Source organism: Coffea arabica, chromosome 11e, assembly GCF_036785885.1.
Source record: "Coffea arabica cultivar ET-39 chromosome 11e, Coffea Arabica ET-39 HiFi, whole genome shotgun sequence".
Lineage (NCBI taxonomy): Eukaryota > Viridiplantae > Streptophyta > Magnoliopsida > Gentianales > Rubiaceae > Coffea > Coffea arabica.
The window spans coordinates 50,607,076-50,629,215 of record NC_092331.1 but is presented as its reverse complement, the minus strand read 5'-3'; the positions used below and the strand labels follow the sequence as shown (position 1 = coordinate 50,629,215).

Below are 22,140 nucleotides of genomic sequence, written 5' to 3'. Positions count from 1 at the left end.
AAAGGAAAGAAAAAAAACAAAAGAAGAAGAAGTAAACATAGTGTAAGAACCATCACATATAATCCAACAGGACCAATCCATTCGAAAAGGATAACGAGGCAATCACCAATGACAGGCGGTGGCACGCTGGTAACCTTATATTCAAAGGACAATCATTTATGTAACCGATCATTGTAGTCTAATGTAGTGCCAAATACATGCATACAAAGATCAAGTTGCTTTTGATGCTACTATTTTCTGTGTGATGAAAAGTTTCTAGTTAAGTCAAGCTCAAAAGAATATTTTACGCTATTCACTTTTTGCTCAGTTCAAGAAAAGCGGGTAAACCCAAATTTAATAACATATATATTGAATTATCCCAACTGAAAGAACCAAATAAATTAAGGTAACTAGTGGAATTTTTAAACTCGGATAGGTAGGTGATTGGGATGAGCTTTTGGTTTATAGTTTAATTGATTCAATAGTTTTAAAATTTTTGAAAAATTATTTTCATATTAAATGACTTGGATAACATTGAAATGTATATAAGAAAAGAAAAATTTAGTGAAACTAGTTCAAAAGTCTGATTTTTGTCAACTTTGACTGGGTTTTACCACTTTAATTGACCTTTTGATTTTACCACAGGATTAAATCGATGTCATGACCAGTTCGTAACTCGACCCGTCATATGAGCTAGCTTTGTCCCGTCCCATTTTTAAAGCACTGGATATACATATCTACTACCAGTAAACAAAGTAACCGTATTATCTTCTGCCCACCCTTAAAGAGGTACATATGTTGTACTAAAACTTCTCGTAGGATGTTCTGTCATGATGTTTCTAGTTGAATGAAATGCTTCTCTATTCCTTTCAAAGAAATTGAAGAAAACACCCTCGTAAATGTCATTTGAATTGAAGAAAATTTAGAAATTCTTTTACTTACTTCAAGAATAACAAATACCACACTAATGACGAAGGGGAATAACCATCAGCAGGTCAAATTGCATAGGGAAAAAATTGGAGGGGGAAAAAAAGAAAAAGAGAATGAGCAAAGAAGAGAGTTACAAGTTAGTTTATGCATGTCTACTAACTGTAGAAAAGACTTTTGATATAGTTTTGGATCGGGAAAAAATGTTTAAAGTTAACTACTATAATCGACCATCGTTCTTTGAGTCAATGTGCTAATGTATTAAACTTAAGGGTGTGAGGGAGGAACATTTCGAGAGAATCCATTAAAGAGTCTAATGTGTCGATATATTAAACTTAGGGGTGGTAGGGAGGAACATTTCAAGAGAGCCAATTAAAGAGTCTAATATGTAAGTTAGGAATATAATTCTGATTAAAAAATTTAAACCATTAAATCTTGGGTTCTTACTTATATTTTAACCCCTCTTTCTTTATCTCTCTCAAACCAATGTGGGACATAATCTTTTTACTCATGAACCTAACAAGGGGTATAAATTTCAAATGATCTCTAATTGTGGGAAGTTTAGTGCAAATTCAGCCATTATCACACAACTAAAGGAACTGAATACTATTTCAAAAAAAAAAAAAATCGATTGCCATTCTCCTAAAAAACTCCGTTTGGACTGGTCATTTTTTCAAAAACAAGATTTTCAAATACAATGCTACAGTAATTCACAATAACTCAAAAAACATCTCATTTATACAATATATCAAATATTTTAAAAAATTTTATAGTAAAATTTTTTATATATACTATTATAGTAAATTTTTTCAAAAACTTTCTATAAAATAGCTAATCCAAATAAAGACGAAAGAACGGCAACAAGAGGAGTAGAGAACTATGCATGGCCTTGTTTGGATTGCATTTTCTAAGATTTTTTTGTAGAAAAATTACTGTAACGATTTGATGTATGTGAGAAAAAAAAGTGATAGAGAAATGTGATCACGGAAAACATCGCAATTTTTCGACGGAAAATGGCTGTCCAAACAGGGCCAAATTCTGAAAAACGTGCACGTGGTCCCTCAGATGGCAGCAAATAGAGTTCCTTACAGATGTAGCCCATGGCCCTATGTTGGCTTTTTGGCTTTAATTAGAAGATGAAACAAAAATTGAATCAGCAACCAACACGTAGTTTTTTTTTTTTTTATCAGGCCTTTAAGAAATTTAAATTTTAAAATTTTTTAACTTGATGCTTTGTAAATAACCACAAGGCATGGTCAGGAGTGAATTTTTAAAATTCTTCTCCCTGTTAGATTTAGAGCTCGAATTAATAGTGAGTCAAATTTCAGTGACTGGATTTCGCTAATGTGCTTGAAATTAGTGTGTGTAGACTTAGACTATTGATACTCTCCCTAACACTTGACTTGATATTGAAGAGACTTGAAAATTCCGTCTATTTTTATTAAAGATTATTTGAAATATTTTTTTCAGAATAATACTATAACATTGTTTTTTGTGATATGATGCATGTCAAATAAAAAAAAAAGTTAATAAAAATCTGAAAAAGTGATTTGAAAATATGTTTTGATGCAGCAAAATCCTTATTCTTGGCAAATAATAATATTTTAGCGGAACAAGATATTGACGCCACAACAACTTTCATTTTAATTGTTGAAATTAACTTTCCAGAATATGTCCTGATTTTGGGTTAAAATTGATAGGCAGATGGTACCATATGAGAATTTAAGGTGACATTAAACTTGTAATAGTCATCACCAATTTCTGTTCTTGGGGATCTATCTCCATAAATGAAAAAGGTCACTATACCACCTGCTCCCCAGCTTCTCCTGTTTCTGTTGATGCTGTAGGCTGTAGCTCTTCTCTCTTGATTTTGATGATAAAAGGGTAGCCTATATGTGTGGGAGAGAGAGTTTTCATGTTTGTGTGTTTGTGTTTGTTTCTGTGTCTGTGAGTGTGTTGTATTTTTCCTTGAGAAGGACTTTTGCCTGATCCTAAACCATTCAACTGTGGCACTGAAAAACATGGTGTTTCTTTTAAGCATTTATTTCCACTGAATCCACTCATCCCCTCTTCTTCCATGGTATGCACTCTCTCACTGTTTTTTCACCATTTTCCCTGTATGGTCTTTTCTGTAGAATACTCTCTTTCAACATTTAATTCTGCAAATATAACTAATGATTCCATCCAGTACAGTACTAATAACTTCTCCTTTTGCCCATGTTTCTGCCTATTCAGTTACCATATACTTCACACCAAAAAAGAAAGGTTCTTGGACCACAATGTATGTTACTTTTTACACCTGCTCCCAAATCCAATATAAAGTTGCTTTCTATCCCATACATTTTGTAATTTTTACATTTAGTATAGTATAAAGCTGCAATATTATTAAGTATTTCATACTTAGCATCCCACCAAGTCAAAAATTGTCACCTAAATATACTTTTTAGGTACAAGCTGGCAAATTGTAGACTCAAAACTTACTTGGCACCTCAATTAAAAAAAAAAGGGCTATTTTTTTTTTTATAGTTTCTTTGTAATCAATTTCAATTTGTGCATGTTTCTGATTGTTACAGAATAACTCAACCGATTAACTAAGTCGAAATAGATGTCATTTTCCTTGGAATGAATACCATGCAAATTTATGAGCGTCAGCTAGATGTCTTTCTGACATATAGATATAGTACGTAGTACCTGCAGGGTTTAGGGTACTTTTTGGTAGATTAGATTGCATTTCTCATTCAAAAATGTTTACCAAAACTTTCTATTAACCGCTACTGAATTGGATGCTTTTATTATGGGGCATCATAGCACCTCCCAGATTTTTGTTTGAAAAGCCCTTTTTCCTCACACAATAACCACATACTACAATGGTACAAGATTTTGATAAAAAAATCAAGAGAGTCGATGTTTGCAGGTCACCCTTTGACAATGAAATGCTCTCTATATTCAGTGCCTTCAGGAGAAAGTGAAAATTGCTCAACTTTTAATGGCCATAGAGAACCAAAAGGAGGAACACCCGAGGAGTTGAAAGAGCCATTTCTTAAAGTTCGTACCCTTTAATGATAGACAAGCATTTAGGTAGAGCATGTGAGAAAACTCAGAACAATTCCTGCCATTCCCATAGCTAAAATCCAAAGGGAACTAGTCCTTCACAGGTCTTGGTTTTGTCATATAACCTGTAAGCTCCTTCCTTCACATTACGCAAAGTTTCAGACTTTTTTTTTAGTCAGACCAGAACCAAGATACCAATATTCTAGACCCGCTCATGTAAACATGCATTTTTTAACACTATTAGCGTAAGAAACATAAATTCTAATGTTATTATCTTTTTGAGAGGAGAGGCAGCAAATATAAAAGCAATTAAGCAGTAAAATTAATGGAATGCCAGGAATCCAATAACGCTCAGTTAAATAGCAAAATTTGGAGGTAACCGGTTAATGAAACTCCTCAGTCATTAGGATTTAGAGCCTTAACGAAAAATTAAATGTACACCCTACCAAATACTTTCTATTGAGTGCTATTTTCCCTATGAACAAAAACAAAATATCCGATTGGCTGCACTCAATGAAAAAAAATTTTCACACAGTAAGATTGACAAAAGAGCACACAGTGCAGCATGAGAAGTGAATTAAATGCTGCACCAAGATTGAGAGAGAGAGAGAGAGAGAGAAGAGCAGAATTTGCTAAATGCCAAGACAATATCATATATTCTGTATGGTTTTCTATGGTGTTACTCTCCTTCAGCATCTGTTGTGGCTGAAGACATGTAACTCATAGCAGGAGAAGTCTCATCAGCTGAAACATGAGTTACATTTGTTGCTTGAAACCTTTGCCTGCAAGCATGACAAGTAATTTCTGAGATGGTTTCACTAATCTTTTTTGTAGCTTGCTCTTTCAACAATTGAGCCTTTTCAAGCTCAGCCTGTGCCTGTTGTCTAATTCTCTTAGCATTAGAAAATTCCATCTCTGCCAATTCCAATTGCCTCTTTGCTTGTTGCCTTGCCTGTTCGGCAAAAGCCTTCTCAGCCATTGCTACCCTCAGCTGTTCGGTCGCGCCTTGTTTCATCCTTGATGCATCCATCACTAATTTTTCTCCACCATGAGAGCTTCTAGTACTAACGTCTAAATTTGAACATTTTTGTTCATTTTTTTCACAATGTCTCGATGAACCTATCGACAAATTCAAGTCGGTGGCATGATTGTCTTCATCTTTGTAGGACGATGGCAGAAGCTGAAGTTCTAAACTATGTTGCTGAACTTTCCCTGTCAAATTGTTAGCCTCTGAACATACAAACTGAGGCTGATGACCTGAAGGTGCTGGCATTATCAGTCTTGGCTTCGGGGCAACGCTGAAATTGTTATCACTTGATGGGCTGTTGCTTGATGCAGCATGGCTTGAGCAAGCCGGCTGCATTGCCTGTACGTCTGGCTGGACAGGGCGGACGGTACAGGTGTCTTGATGCTCTATGAAACTCTCGACTCTGAAAGAGTAAAGTGCCATTTCTTAGTTGAAAAATTACTGTATATATAGTATTTTTGCATTTCTTTGCTTCCTTTTACAGCCTAAGGCTATTAATGATTAGGTTTTTAAATACAGAGATTCAAAGATAAAACTAACAAAGTTGTGTACAAATGCGAATGCTTTATCCTTAAGCCAATGTTTACATTTCAACTAACAAAAGTTGTCATTGGATATAGTGCATCACTGAGTTTGAGTATTCTTTTTTTCTTTTTGCTAAAAGCCTAACACTATGGTTTCAACGCTCAGTTGGATGCTTTGAAGCACAAAAATCTAGTCAAATGTTAACCAAAAGTCCTCGTGCTGCACAATTCAAATAGTAATGTATATATTTATAAAAAAAAAAAGAAGCCCTCAAGAAAAAAATGAAGGAAAATGAGATTGCGGACTAGGAAAACTCATAACTAGTTGAATTAATTGTTTGCTAGAAAGAAATTGCATAATAAAAATGCGAGTAGGAGAGAGATATTAATTCAGGATTACTAGATATTGTAGTCATAGATTTTAGTGAAGAATATCTTAAAAGAAGTTATATTAAGTTAATGGGACAGAAAAAAACAAACCTGGAAAACACACGCCCACAGTCACAAGAATGACCTCGAGTGCCACAAGTTTTAAGGTGAGCTTTATAGTCCGACTGAACAGCGTATCCTTTGGAGCATTTCTCACAAACCCACTGTTTATTATTGCTATGCTTTCTCCTAAAATGCTTCTTTATCCCCACAAGATCTCCGAGGGCATGGCAAGGATCATGGTGCAAGCAAGAAGGTTCTGGGCACACAAAAACCCTTTTCTTGACTTCTGGTGTTTCCCTTTTCAGCAGCTTCCAAGGCACCTTATGGCGCCTCCTGTGCATCTGCAAGTTTTGGTCCCTCTGAAAACCTTGGTTACAGATCTCACAAACGTATTTGTCTGATTCCAACAAGGTCTTGGGTGAGAGTGAAACAACCTCAGCATCTGGATCTATTTATACATCAAAAAGGATCAAAACCCACAAATTAAATTCTTGTGTAATGTCCAAATAATGCATGGAATGTTGAAAATGTGAAAAAATCGCAGGTTGGTACTTTGTACCATTTCTTTCTCTTTTTTTTTTTGAGTTTTTTTTTGTTTGTTACCTGGGGTACCAGCTGGTCTTCTTTTTCGTTTGTTGGTGATTACAACTCCATTATTATCTGAAGAAGTGAAGGCATCAGAAGAAGAAGATGGACCATTTGAGGCTGTATTGTTGTCTAGCATAGATGGAAGTGTAATGGATTGCTAGCTGGAAATATATGTACTGCAAATGGAGCAGAAATGAATCCCTACTTGTACTGATAACAAGAAGCGGTGGGAGTTGTTTTTATTCCAGCTTTACTACTACTCTTCTACAAGGCAAAATGGGATGGGGGAGAGTTAGGCTGAGGTGGGGTTAGAAGGAGGAGGCTAGAAAAGCAATTGCTTTTGGGAAATCAGCTTTCTTTAAGCTTTAAGCTTTTACTAGCTTTTTAGCTTTTTCTATGAACTTTCTTGCTTTCTTTCATTGACCCCCACCTTGAGCAGGTAAGGTTAAGGCAAGGTCTTCTATATAAAGCTAGCCAGCAATCACTGTGTGTTGTGCGTGAGAGAGAAAATGTAGAGAGGTGGGGGGGTTTTTTAGGACTTAGGTTGAGCTAATCAAATAGCTTCAAACTTTGAGCCCACCACAGCATTTCAGAGACACACATACACAGAAACTAAAAAACATCCTCGACCCATAACAAAACAAACTACTGTCATTATTATTATTCTTCTTCTTCAAGAAAATATATAATGGTAAATTGCATGTACAAATGCTGGCCATCACCTTGGTAACACGTGACTTTACATCCTCCTCACGTGACCTGCCACCTTCTTTTTCTTGTAAAAGTTCTTTAGTGGTTAAAAAATGAGTTTCATTTGACCAAAGTAACATCTATTTTAATCGCCAAATCTTCAAAAGTAAACATGATTTTACTGTTGCTTTGAAGCAGCTTTTTTATTGTGAAACAAGAATGAGGTGCACGATGAGTCACTTTCTAAGTGCCAATGTCATCATTTCAAGAAGTTTTTGATCTTGTTTTACACCAAGTATTCAATTTTAACGTTGCGGATTTTTCGTGTTTTTATCAATGGGGTTTTACTTTTATCTGATCTCCTTTATTCGTCTTATTCTCTTTTGGAAGTTAATCAGAAACAGCCTCGACTGAGGTACTTATGATTATTCCAACTGGCCAAGGTGGGCTGCTTCAAGTGGCCTTGGATAAAGGGGTCCTAATTTATGTTTTCAAAGACATGGTCCATATCCCTTAATATCCCCCCTTAAACCATATTCAAGATATTTGTTTGAGGGACCATACTGAAATTCTATTAGTGGAAACATTGGATCCTGAAACTAAATACAAACTACAGAGGTTTCTACGTGGAGTACATGGGATTGAAGGGCCTTTAGTCCTTTGGTTTCAACTTATTAAAATTACCTTAAATGACAATATGATTGAGGAAGAAATTGTTTAAAGCTTTGAAATGGCATATTTTTTTTTCCAATATTCCGAAAAGTCGACATCTATTTTTTTTTTTTGGAAGTTTTTTGAAAAAACTTGTGAGATTAGATGCAATTATGTATTGATTTGTCATATTTAACTTTTTGAGCACGACCACTAGATCCTAACACGTTCGACAAGATGTGTAGACGAGCAAACAGAAGAAGCACATCAGACTCTTTCTTCTCCAGTCACATGATTTTCCACTTTTTGGATAATATGGTTTTAACCCTTGCAAAGAAGAACTGTCATAGTCCTAACCACCTTCTATGATTTTATGGTTTAGGTTATACAAAGTGTGCATGAAATGCAATCTTGATTTACTCAATCTTTTATATTGTGTCACACTGATCACAACATTGATGGCTAAACATCACTTTGAGAACTTAAATCATGTACTTGAGCAACACATCAACAATCAACTTTTGAATGTTCTTATCACAGTTGAAGGGTAGATAATTAGATGCACACAGTTGCTTCAAAAATCAACATTCACCAGCCAATTATTTGGCAGAGTGGCCAAGATAAAAATTTCATATAATTTTAGATTCCTCCCTTGAGACTTTTGATAATATCGCTCAACACCCCTTAGCTTCTAAAAATATCACTTATTTCCATTGTCATTTAAAGTCAACATCACAAAGTATCATTTGACAATTTTTCCCTTAGTTCTTTAGGCTTATTTGTGAAATATTTTCTCAAGAAAAGAGTTTGTCATATTTGTATTTTTACTGCTTTTTTTTTTTTTTGGAAATTTTGAAAAAATATTGCCCTATCTTTAGCAAAAATGTCATAAAAACATTAGCACCAATTTAGGAGTTCATATGATTGAAAGTGCAATCTTTCGAATTGAATCTACCTATCACAATGATTTTGGCTATTCATTTGAATTATTTTATTTTCTTCACATTACAAGAAGAAGTCTACATTTTTCATGGCAAAAGTAAGATTTTTTTTTATTTATTTATTGTCATGAAGAAATTTTTTATTGGAACCTCGTAATTAGTGCCAAATTTTTATTCTCAAATATTTGAAGATGTTGGTGAATTATATAACTTTGTTCTTCAACTTAAATAGGACAAACTTGTGCTCTCCAATACTTTTTGTTCTTCAAAATTTGCTTATTAATGTGCCAATGTTTTTCATTTCTAACTCCTGTTATATGTATTTCGAATGCCATAACTATTTCTACTGAAATTCTAATAGGCTTGATAATTGTTTATGCTAAATTTTTTTGCATTACACTAATAATCCTGTACAGTTTCTTTCGTTGTTTTTTATGCTTTTAATCATCCAAAATGATGTTTGGCGAAGAATTAGAAAAATAAAATATAAAAAGGGAAATATTAGAATAAAATTATGTTCTCTCCATTAAATGGATATTTTAACCTTACTTTTTCTCTCTGGGACTGCATATGTTATAAAAAAATATTGAATTAGGGAAATAGGTGAGATTTTTAGATGTTGAAGGATACTAAATGACAGGGGCAAAAACTTTAGGGGAGGTTTCTGATATTATCCCTAAAAATTTCTTTAAAATATGTAGCCTCGATAGTGGTTTAGAATGTAAAAAAGCTTTATATCATTCTAAAAGTGCTAGATGACATTAATCTTGGCCCTTGTAGCAAACAATTGATGTTGGTTCAGCTAAAGATTATTGTACGAGAGCTGAGCATTACGAACCCAACTATGCATTGCAAACAAGAGTTTTGAAACTAGTTTCAATGATAGGGAGCATAATCTTTATACACTAGAATGGCATGGAATTACAAGGCAATTCCAATTTCTTTTCCCTGTTTATGCCTTGTATAACAAATTTAAGTAGATCTTAAAACTCAATTAAATTGATAGAAACATTAACTAAATCATAATGGGGTCTATAATTAGTTCGACTGTCAAATCTTTCTCTATCCACTTTGGTCTTATAAAGTTGTAAGGTTCAAATTTTCCTTTGAATCAAAAAATAGTACAACAGAAAATAGAGCAAGAAAGCCCACGTTCGAACCCTAAGCTTGAAAGGAAAACTAGTGGATTAATATTTCCCACAGTGTTAATATCAACTTTTTTTACGCTAATTAGTTTAGATGCATGACAATTAACCTATATTTAACTTTAAATATTTTTGTATATTTGACATGCATCGACATCAATTAGTATAAAAAGATAATCACAATATCCGTGTAGGATAGTTTAATCCAAAACCATTGTTTCTTTGTATACAATCCTTGTATGCATTTGCACATACATGCTTTGATTACGTGTACTGGAAACTAAAATCTCAAACACGAATGCCACTTCATTATCAAGCTGTACATTTGCAGCTTTCTCGAAGGAATGATTACGAGTACTTCATATATTCAGAAAACACTGTGAAAACTTAAAAAGAAAAACTGCAAAAACTTGAAAAATAAGGAATCATGTGGCTGCTAATTTACAACAGGCCTGATTGACGGATATGGTCACTTAATTGGATGCATTGTCACGTAGTCCAGCCCAATGGTAATAATGGTTGTTGAGTGACCACATAGTCAAGCCCAAAGCCTGCACTTGAAAGCCCACTTAAACAATTGAACTCTTGGAAGTGATAAATTAATTCGATAAATATATTTAAGAAATTATGTGAAAATTCCATCCAATTTTGAAATTTATTTACGGTGAAACGATTAGTATATAGATAAACAACATTGATTTTTTCCACATTTAACTCATGTACCTTTCAGGTTTTAGAATATTTATCTTTTTTATTACATTTAAAAATTTTCATATAAAATAGGGGTTAACAGATAAAATAGGGAACTAAAATATATCCATTGAATGAATAAAATCTATTGGAATACAAGAATTATGCTTCATTTTAATAGTTTAAGTTTGCTCATTGTACAGCTCGAGCATGTAACTAATCACAGAAATCTATAGGTCTCTTTTAGTAAAATGGAATACCCAATAATTTGTTTGCATATGTGACAACATTTTGAATTGGCTCACATTAATTATTCAAGTCAAGAAAATTCTGAAATGCATGTATATTTCATTCTTAATTGACATCTGCACACAAAATAGGTCAAGAGTTTTAACTCTTAGCCCTTCTAGGCCATTTCACCATTATGTATAGGTTTTATTTATCAAAATTTATCTGAGGTACTTTATGAAAAATAAAATACATAATGCAAGATATCCCAAAAAAAAAAATAAAGTGTGAGAAAGTAGAATGTGGAAACAATTTATTATTGTTGAGTGTAGAAACTCAAATACATATAAGGTCATGATAATCCATCGATCCCAAAATTTTATGAGTGTAATGAAACTTATTTCAGATTTTAACACTCATTAATCTAAAAGGAAGAAAATCTACAATTGCCATCTCTTTTTATCCTGATTATTCACCTTTTGAGAGAGCCAATGATGAAAGAAATAGAAGAAATTGCAGATCCCAAGCATCCAACTAGAATAAATTCAACTGCAATAAAATTGCTGGTGTCAAAGAAGTGTACAGAGCTGAGGTCTTTAGATTCATACTGATATATTAAAACTGCTATGGGATTCATTAGTCGTATTCTAAGAAACAATTTGCCATACTTATTATATTATCTATCTCGAAGATATATTAAACTTTACCGAAATGAATTTTACATTGATATTTCAACTAATTGTTTTTTTCCTACTCCAAGTTTCTGTATAGTGCCTTCCGCAAATATTCAAAAGGAAAATATGATAATAAGTGGAGAAAACACTATAATGCTATAACTAGCATATACGTGTGTGGGTGAATAAGTATGCAAATGCATTTAGCTACATGTATATATGGACATTGACATATACATTTAAATACATAATTTTATTTTTTGGAAATTTTTGTTTTGATTTGTGATTTAAATTTTGAAGCACCATAATTTCGTGTTGTATTTAACAATATGAAATGCATTTAGGTAAACATTCGAGTATTTTACACTCCAGTTTGACATTTGAAAATAACTATACTAAACGAGAGGAGAGTTGAGTTGGATGGTAAGATAAGAGAAATTGTAAATAAAAGATTTTGGATTCAAATACATACATATATACATACATACAGACATACCAAACACTAAAATGATAATTGGTATTTCACTTGCACTTCGTACCAACCAAAGGATTGATATATTCCCATTCATTGTAGAAGGGCCCCTACTCTACTCTGGAATTGCTTTTCTGTTGAAACCAAATTTGCGGACCAACATGTGCTTAAGTCGTACAATCTTTTTGTTCTCTAATAACCATACTCGCAAAATAAAATGGAAAACCTTGAATATCAACATTTTTATGATCTTTTGAAGGAAAAAAGACGGAATACATTAGAGAATAAAGTAGAACTAAAAATTTTAATCCCCATTTTTTCCTTATCTCAGGTCAAATGGAGGGTATAAGTTGTCAATATAATTTTTACAATGTGGTATTTTCTTTTCCAATAAAGAACTAAAATGTATTATTTGCACTTTCATCCAAAGCACAAAGAAAAGAAGAACAACAAGATCAAAACAAAGGGAAGAAGACGGCTTTCATTTGACTTGGCTATACAACAAAATTGCTTTGCGTCAATGTTATTAAAGTTAGACTAGAGAGTAAACCGGAAAACCTTTCTATTCATAGTTTGACCAATTCAAATGATTCAACCCCAATTCAAAGGTTTGATAATTTTTTTATTTATTTATTTTAGCATTAAAAATTTTGAATAAAACTAAAATATTTATTTTAGAAAATAAAAATTTAATAAAAACCGTTTGAGCTTCCCAGTTTTTACCGTACAGGTTCAATCGATTCTTGATCGAATTTGATCGGTTCAATTAATTCTTTAGATTATTCATTGTATTGGATCGGAAACATGACCAGTGTGCAGTTCAATCGATCGAACTGATTAGTTCGATTCGATTTTCAAAACACTGGTTTGCATTGCCTATGATATACGTGGCTTGATGGAATTCTCATATTGTAAAATTTTCCTGAATCAACGAATATAACACGTATATGCTCCAAAGGTCTCTAAACTTTTTTCAAAATATTCCTTTTGGTCTTTAAAAAGACGAAATGCTAAAATTGAACCTTGAACTTAGCTATACCAATTTTATTAGTGGTTTTTTTTTTTTAAGTGTAAGTGGGAGGTTTTAAACTCTGGAACCTTTCGCTTACATTCCCTCCCACTGAATCATCCAACCATCCCTCCCCCTTTGCTATACTAATTGATTAGTCCCTCAACATTAATTAAAAAAAAATTTATTCAAGTTTTGATTTCAAATATTACCTTATAGAGTTGCCTAAAGCCAAGACCACGGATCTAGAAATTTAAAATATTTATTTTTTCTTTCTTAAGTAAGATAAAATTCTTTTGCAAAGTATTACTACAAAAATCATGACTCTAGGATGGGGGCCTTGGAATTGGCCCCTTTTGCCATCCACCATTCTATTATAGGAGTAATAGTAGTACCATAATCCATAAACGCTCAATAAAGAAAGTTACAAATATCTGGGCCATTCAAATTTTCTGTAAAATGCATCAAATTTTCAAATTCTATCTCCCTAATACTAGGGATGTAGTGGGGTTAGTTTGAATAAGTAGTTTAGTAGAGGAAAAAACAATCAAGTGTTGGAAAGAGTACGTAACAATGAAGTTTTTTTTTTCTTTTTTTTTTTTTTTTTGTTTTTGTTTTAAGCGTGTTCCTTTTTTATACAAGATAAAAACTAGAAGATTGTTATTAATCAAAATTTTATTGAGATACTTTATCACAAAAAGAATGAATCGATGCCGGATATCCACAAAAGTGGAGAAAAAATACACCGTGAAAATTAATCATTTGTAATTTTGCATATTGTTGAATAATATCAAGAAAAACTCAAATGCATAAATAATATCATGAGCCATACTAAAATTCTATGATATTAATGAAAGTTTTTTTCATGTAATTAACATCATTAACCAAAAATCTGCAATACATCATTCTTTTTCTTTTTCCCCCCGATTATTCACCCGTTGGGAAAGCCCATGACGAAAAAATTGAAGAAATTGTTGAACCCAAGCATCCAAGAAGAATAAAAGTAGCTGCAATGAAGTTCATGTCAAAGTAGTGCATGGAGCTGGATTCTTTATTGAGTGTGTACTCCTTCAGGTCTCTTGTGGCACCAAATGCTGCACCAACTCCTGCTCCTAGTAGCAATGTCACGAACTATATACGAATCCAAAGTATTAAGTATCAAAATCCATCCAAAAAAACAAATATATACCCCAAAACTAAAAGTTTGGTATCAAGCCTGCATTTCCGTTTCTGGCAAATCGTATTTTGTGTGGGTGTCTGAGAGATATTGTCATGGCTTACTACTTTAAGAAATTTAATTTCTAAAAATTATTCTTTGGCAAAGACGAAACAGAAGGTGTACCACACTTGAAATTGAGTCACAAACTTAATGCTATAATTTCTTCTACGATATTAATTTAGTGAGAAAAAAATGCAGTTTTAGTACCCAAAATTTGACACATAAGCAGTTGTAATCCCCAAATTTTGGATAAAAACAAATCTAGTACCCAATTTTTCAACTATTGAGCACATTCAGTACCCTTGATGGATTTTTTCCAAATTACTACCAAAAAAAATTACGTGATAATCATATGTCCAACAACTATTGTATAAAAAATGCCAAAAACATGTAAAATATTCTTTTGACACTAATTGTCACATAAAATATCCTTTTGACATTAAGTACTAAATTTAAAGACTAATAATTTTATCAAGTAAAATATCATTCTGACACTAAGTATTCAGTTTAAGAACTAATAATTTTATTAAAAGGATATTTTACATTTTTCGGCAATTTTTCATTAATAGTGCTAGACATGTGACTATTACATGACTATTTCAAATAGCAATTTAGGAAAAAACCATCAAGAGTACTAGATGTGCTCAAAAGTTGAAAGTCTGGGTACCAAATTTGTTTTTGTTCAAAGTTTGGGGATTAAAACAGCTTATCTATCAAAGTTTGGATATCAAAACTATATTTTTATCTAATTTAGTCATGACATAGTTCTGGAATTCATTATGCATAATGAATTTCCATATTCATTATATATTTTTTTAATTTTTTATGTCAAGTGATGAAAGGCTTGATATGGTACCCAATAATTATGTCAACCTAATGGAGTATCTTTTTTATTTATTCAATTTTTTGTCGAAGATTTCCATGTTATGGAATTTTCTTCAAGTCTTCTAAAATAAAAAAAGGAAAAAAAATCTTAGATTCAATCCACTTCACATGCTACTAAGATATAGAAAAATGCCTTAAAAAATACAGAAAAAGACCTAGTTGACTAAGTAATTGCTGTTGCATAACAAGAAACGAGAAAGACCTAATCTCCTGCTATTCAAGCATACTGAAATTATCCTCATAGTCATGCCAAGAGGGCATATATTGTAGGCTATGCTAGTTTTTGACATTTTTTTTTTCAACATAACAGAAAGTAGTAACACCTGTATTCAACCTAAATAGCTGAACAATGGTCCAAAAAATTATAAATCCAACAGTTATCATATAAACAACACATAAAAATTGAACCATCAAAACAGCAAATCATCATTGTGCCCAAAAAATTAAATAAAAAAGCTTCTGAATGGCATTTATCCATGATTGTTTTATATAAGGAAAACCATGTAACTGGGAAATATTCTCAGTTTTACAAGCAAAATGGTGTTCTCAGCATACCAAATTTGGCAAACTTATTTAGAAGTTCACAATTTCATTTTAAAAAATTATATTTATTTTATCCGAGTGAAATTTGCAATAGGGTTTTGATTAGATTTTTAATAATTTCACTTTTGAATAATAACGTTAATGATTATTTCTTGGACCTCCTGTTTACCTTGTCGCAGTAGAATTCTATCCGGAGTAAGGTATCACTGCTGAAAACTCGTCTTTTCACTATTACATAGAACGCAGCAAATGGAACTTGCAAGGCAGTGTAGACGATTCCTACTGTCGACACATAAAACATGTACCTGCAAAAGATAAATAAATGAGTTGAAATATATGAGGAAATTTCATAGATAATAAAAACAATGTCCAGGTTTTGGGAAACAAAATTTCTTAAGGACGGATTTAGCTTTCAATCTGTGCAAAAATTTCTGCTACTGTTTGTCATTAATTATGTTTCTGATTTATATGAGAATATTATTGCTACTATAGAAGTTTTTGGCAGTACCACATAATGCAAATTGTTGAAGGCAGAAAATTCTTGCCAAGAAAGTGGAAGTTGAGATTAGGCAGGACTCATCTATTGATATTATAGGTAAGCGCAATAAAAATATTCTAGCATAGATCTTTTTCCTTATCATGAAAATTATTTTGTTCATAAAAAATACTCTTAAATTCCGCCGAAGTTTTTAAAAATGTTATAGCTCGTGTAATAAGGATTCGTGTTTGGAAAGAGCTAGAGCCAGGCTAACTTATACTCTCCTCAAAATCAAATCCATAGCAGTGTATTGATGCTAATGGATCAATCATGCACGAGTACGTATGAGACTAAGCTCATCTCTTTTTGATTAGGGAAAATAAAATGAAAGAAAAAAGAAAGGAAACATGATGAATTTTTCTGATGATAGTCTAGAAGAACTATATAAAAATGTCTACGTGTTTTCCTAATTAATTTTTGAAAGAAGAGCCTGCATAAAACCTAAAAGCAATGTCTATAATAGGCATACTAATGCCAGCATCAATTAGAACCTTTGAAGCATTATATTAATTATTGATAAAAAAATGCATATTTCATGTTGGCTCCACCCAAAAAAGAAAATGAAATTGCACGCACTCATAGACGAAACCAGAAAATTAATTTTGAGGGGACGAGCTTGAATATATCTAGACTTATATGTACAGTATAAAATATTTTTAAACTTTTATCGGGAGCAAAACTTTAAATTTATAAAGAATGTTCCGAAAATTTCTAATTTTGCAAGGGAAGAAAACTAAATTTTCTAAGAATTTAGGTGGGGGGCAGAGCCCTTCTCAGTCCCCCCCTTAGGTCCGTCCCTACATACAATCTTAGATTCTTGTGAGAGCGAATTACTTACTTGTAGGTATGAAAATAGTTGCCGTAAGTCAGCCTGAACTTGTCACCCTTTATAGTTGTGACCGTAGCACGGTTAGTTTGCAAGACCACCATTGTAATTGCGAGAGAGGCAAAGGTCACCAATCTCGCGGCTAAGTTGATTAGTGGCACCCTTGAAGGACGAGGCTCTTCATAGTCATACTTAGGCGGCAGAGACATCTCCATTAAGACCTAAGGTTTCTTGTGTGGAAATTTTGGGGAGATTGCTCAAGTTTTAATCTTTTATAGGACAATTCCATTTGTCACTCACTTGGCAAAAAAAAAAAAAAAGTGTGGAATAATATTTTAAAATTTTGATTTGTTTACTAACTTGATTTTGTAGCTTTATAGATGTCTTTGACGTTAACTCCAACAACTTGGCTCCATGATTAGCAATACAACTTCGTTAAAACTAGTGCATTGATAATGGAACTATTCTGTGAAAAGGAATCATTTGAGTTGCCGACTGCGTCTAACTTCATCCTTTTTTTTAAAAAAAAAATTCTGCGTGTAGTTCAAATTATGGGTTTGGTAGGCGTCTTCCATCGATGTATTGATCTTATTCTCCTTAGTCTAATATTTTTTTGATTTTTTGAAGTTTTTTGGAGCAAAGGAAAATTAAATTTAAGGCAACACAAGTTGGTTCAATTGGTAAGGACGGGTTATTTTTTCACAAAACGTCATGTGTTCGAATCCCGTTAACGATATAAGAGTTACATTGGTGGGCAATTTGTGAAAAACTCTATAAACAACTTATGGTCTTGGAAATATTCCTTGAACCGTGGCAATGATTGGATCCAAATTCACCCAGACTGTTTTTACCGAAAAAAAAAGAAAAAATAAATTTAACATATTGACTATCAATAAGAGAATTAAAATTAGTTTTCCTTTTCAATACAATTAGATTTGGATTTGGATGAAGATTACGATTTTATAAGTTTTAACTCAAATAAGAAATAAGAAATAAAAATACACTCTTTCTTTATATGGAGCAAGAAAGGGAATGTTTAGCTCCCAACTTACCAATGGCTGCTATTTGCAAGACACAGATTAATAATAGTAAAAGGCAAAAAAAGAACAAAGACGCGTCATCATATGCTAGTGAAATTACCAAAGGATTATGGAGAAGATAGGATTGACAAATAATTAATAAAGCAAACTTGATACCATGCGTAGTCGGCAATTCCTAGAAGACAGCGAATTAACATTGATAATTATAACCTTAGCATTGTTTCTTTCAACTGTTCCCTCCTTTATTTTCACATTCTTTACATAATGCATCTTTAGGATTCTTAGACAATTTAGAATCGACATGTCTCGTTTCATTGCCTATTTTCCCTTGTTTGATCCAATGCCGGATTTCGATTCGGTTTAACTTGCAAGAAAACAAAATTTTATGCAGCCTCGTTCATGAATTGGATGAATAAGGTACAAAACAAACATAATATGGCCTCTTGTGCAAGAATTGAAATAGCACATACTCTCACGGATGGCAATCACCCATTGCACATACATATGGGCCTTTTTGTAGTGTTGGATCACACGGAGTTGGTTAAGGAAGATGAATTCAAGGATTGCATTTTTTTTAAATATAAATTGGAGGGTTCGAATTCGAAATCTCTTACTTATACTTGTTTCCTCCGAACCATCTAATCCACATGGGATTCTCAGTACCACTTTTCCGGTGCTAACTCAATGGCGCTTCTATATTTATTTTTAGTATTATGTTTATTTAATTTATCATATGTTGTTTATTTAAGTGCGATTGACACTTTAAGATCCGATAATGGCACAGAGGATCCAACCATCTTATCTCCCAAATTTAAGGATTGCATGCTAAAGTATAATGATGCAACTGAGTGCCATGTCAGCAAATATGCACGTGGTGAAAAGGTGGAAGTGCCCAGCTCATCAAAAGGGGTGGAAGAATGTATATTCAAGTTCAAGATGATGCCTGGATATGTTACAAAGATAATGGTGAGATTTTATTTCATACACTCGAATGGATCCTGACCCCAGTTTGATGCAACTTCACAGCCTGGCTATGTCTTCCATTGCCATGTCAGTATTTCATCCTTTTCTCATTTGTTGCAAACACCTCTTTGCTTCTTAATTTAATGATTCTAAGGTCTAATTTTCTGTCAGCTGTGACATAATTCCTTTTTCTTTTATTTAAGTTTCTTCTATCCTTACTTCTATAGCTGACGGGGTGCAGATAAATTTGAAATTAGCAAGGTCATTTTGATTACGAGGAAAAGTTTGATCTTATCCCCACTCTTCTAAAAAAAGAGAAATTTTTTATTAATCTAACTTTGACAAATAGGTCGATGGGGAAATAAACCTCCCCATCTTGGAAATGAGAAAAAGAAAGGTAAACCTTTTACAAAGATTTGTCAACAAAATTTTTCTTTTTTTGGTCAATAAAAAAGTATTAGGATTTTTAGAATAATTCAGTAACCAAAAAATTCTTATTTTTAAAACTAAAAGAATGAACTTAATTTCATTTCATATTGATTACATCAACTCAAGAGATGATGAAATTTTTCTATTTTTTTTTTTATAGAAAATTGAAAATGGATCGATTTTTGAGTGTATTCCGATTATTCCAAACTTTTATTACTAGTCTTCAGTCTAGAGATAGAGAAGGAGAGGGAAAAAAAAAGAGTTCCAACTTTGCATTTTTAGACGCTTTAATTTGTTGATGAAAGTGCTTCCATTCCAGAAAAGCTCATTGCCGTTTAAAGATCATATTGTAAGAAAGTATTGGCTTGTGCCTGTCACTAAGTGCTTGTACATTTGTTCTCTAATTAATTTCATCACTCCACCATCTTCTTTTAATTATTTCAGTTAACTGTTTTTTGTGTTCCGCCAATTACTAGTTGATTAAAGAAGTTAGTATACATCAAATCTTATTTTCATAATTTTCACAGAAAAGTTTCGAGAATCTACATTATTTTTTGTTCTTGTACACTTAGGTCTAGTCTCTTGATTCAGCTACTTTATCACTAAAAGAATGAATACATGCAAGATAACCCACAAAAAAGAGGGAAAACGTACAACGTGAAATAATTGGTAAATTTGCATATTGTTGAATAATATCAAGAGAAACTCAAATACATAATATCATGATCAACACTAAAATTTTAAGATATTGATGAAAGTTTTTTCATGTAACACTCATTAACCGAAAGCAAACCCTAGGGAGTCTGTCCAATGGCTAAGAGAAGGCTTTTAGAGTCTTTTTTGCTATCAGATTCAAGATTTGAATCATGTGCCTGTGCCTAGTAGTTTGGAACAGAAACGTTGTGGGAAGGGGTGTAAAGGTGTATTTAAAAAAAAAATCGAAAGGAAAAATCTACAATACTCCTTTTCTCTTTTTGTTTTTCACCTTGATTATTCACCTTTTGGGAAAGCCCGTGATGAAAAAATTGAAGAAATTGTAGAACCCAAGCATCCAGTGAAAACAAATGTAGCTGCAATAAACATCATGTTAAAGTACTGCATTAAGCTGGATTCTTTCTCGAGTGCATGGTCCTTTAGCTCCTTCGTCACACTAAATGATGCACCGGCTGCAAGTCCCAGTAGCAATCTCACGAGCTGTGAACAAATCCGAAGTATCAAAAGTATCAGAAACTATACTTAAAAAAATGTACATCTACAGAAAATCTTGGTGTCCGCACTTCCATTTCTGTATTTGGCAAATTGTATTTTGTGCTGGTGTGTGTAGAAATTTAATTTCTGATAACTATCCTTTGCAAAAGAAGAACAGAAGATTTACATGGAAATGATCCATAATCAATCCTTGAATTTCAGTCACAAACTTAATACCATTTTGTCTTGTACGATATTAATATAGTATCATATTTCTGGAATTGATTAGGCATTATTCATTTTTTTTTTTAATGTCGAGTGATGAAGGGGTTGACCTTACATATCTCGAGGTTCAGTTATGACCTTAACAAGCCTATTTGCATGCCAACTAACCACAGTAGATGCCTTAGACTACCCTAATGCAGTCTTTGTTATTTATATCAACTTTTGTCTAAATTTTTCAATTTTATGGAATTTCCATTGTCTTCTGAAATAAAAAAAAAAAAAGACAATCTCCCCTTTGCATCCCTGAACTTGTATCACATTTTCACTTTGCACCCCAAACTTCAATTTTAAATACTTTGCACCCTAATTTCTCAATTTTGACATATTACATCCTAAACTCCTAAATTTGTCATATTTAAATCCAATCAATGACAACTTTTGCAAAATTAACCCCATAGAGGACCCAACAAATCAATGATAATTTGTCAAAAGTAATTAAAAGGTGCCAATGTAATCATAGAAAAATAGATTATCATTAATTTGTACCATCTTTATGTCGTTAATTTTTCTAATAATATTAGTAATTGAAACCATATAAATTAGTGATAATGTGCTAAAAATGGTAAAAAAAAAAAAGGGATTGTAGTTGGAATAAAATGGTACATTATCATTAATTTTTACTGCAATTTATCTCATTAATTTTGCGAATGTAATTGTTGATTAGACTTAAATGGGAAAAACTTGAGACTTTAGGATGTTAAGTGTCCAATTAAGAGTATAGGGTGTAAGGTGTTCAAAATCAAAATATAGGGTACAAAGTGAAAACTGATACAAGTTCAAGGGTGCAAAGTACAGTCAATCCCTAAAAAAAAAAAAAAAGCAAAAAAGAATCTTTCATCCAATCCACTTCGCAAGCTAGTCAAATACAGAAAAAGACCTAGTTGACTAAAAAATTGACGTTGCCTGACGAGAAACAAGAAAAACACACATATTCTGCTGCTATTCAAGCATAGTTAAACAACCCTCATAGTATTGTAGGCTATGTTAGTTTCTGACATCTTATCAATAAAAAAGAAATTAATAACACAGAGGTTCAAACCTAAATGGCTGCCAAGTAGTTGTTATTCTAATAACTAAGGTTGAGATCTCAATAGTTAAAAATTCTGATTCTAATCCTCCTACATGCTTTCCATTTTTTAAATTCCGCCCCTCCTGCGTCAGGGAAAAAAACCTAAATGGCTGGTCAATGGTACCCA

At 32.6% G+C, this 22,140-nt stretch overlaps 2 protein-coding genes across 2 annotated transcripts; both read right to left on the bottom strand.

Annotated features, from left to right (window-relative positions):
• Positions 1 to 4,393: 4,393 nt before the first annotated feature.
• LOC113717863 (protein indeterminate-domain 16-like) lies at positions 4,394 to 6,965 on the bottom strand. The gene is made up of 3 exons (XM_027242700.2): positions 6,544 to 6,965; positions 5,989 to 6,388; positions 4,394 to 5,387 (listed from the first exon to the last, which is right to left on the bottom strand). The coding sequence occupies exons 1-3, from the start codon at positions 6,662 to 6,664 to the stop codon at positions 4,637 to 4,639; spliced, it is 1,272 nt and encodes a 423-aa protein (XP_027098501.1). The 5' UTR covers positions 6,665 to 6,965; the 3' UTR covers positions 4,394 to 4,636.
• Positions 6,966 to 13,850: 6,885 nt separating this feature from the next.
• LOC113718428 (CASP-like protein PIMP1) lies at positions 13,851 to 17,259 on the bottom strand. Its single transcript, XM_027243335.2, has 3 exons — positions 17,052 to 17,259; positions 15,845 to 15,980; positions 13,851 to 14,159 (listed from the first exon to the last, which is right to left on the bottom strand). The coding sequence occupies exons 1-3, from the start codon at positions 17,252 to 17,254 to the stop codon at positions 13,956 to 13,958; spliced, it is 543 nt and encodes a 180-aa protein (XP_027099136.1). The 5' UTR covers positions 17,255 to 17,259; the 3' UTR covers positions 13,851 to 13,955.
• Between the last annotated feature and the right edge of the window lie 4,881 nt (positions 17,260 to 22,140).

Bases quoted from the DNA above. Each gene is read 5' to 3' on its own strand.
- LOC113717863 (XM_027242700.2), bottom strand. From the start codon at position 6,664: ATGCTAGACAACAATACAGCCTCAAATGGTCCATCTTCTTCTTCTGAT. The intron at 6,389-6,543 runs GTAACAAACAAA...ATGTATAAATAG, and splicing joins AAGACCAGCTGGTACCCCAG to ATCCAGATGCTGAGGTTGTT. The intron at 5,388-5,988 runs GTTTGTTTTTTT...TTACTCTTTCAG, and splicing joins TGTGGGCGTGTGTTTTCCAG to AGTCGAGAGTTTCATAGAGC.
- LOC113718428 (XM_027243335.2), bottom strand. From the start codon at position 17,254: ATGGAGATGTCTCTGCCGCCTAAGTATGACTATGAAGAGCCTCGTCCT. The intron at 15,981-17,051 runs GTAAGTAATTCG...TATCTTTTGCAG, and splicing joins AACTATTTTCATACCTACAA to GTACATGTTTTATGTGTCGA. The intron at 14,160-15,844 runs GTAAACAGGAGG...ATTCGTATATAG, and splicing joins TAGAATTCTACTGCGACAAG to TTCGTGACATTGCTACTAGG.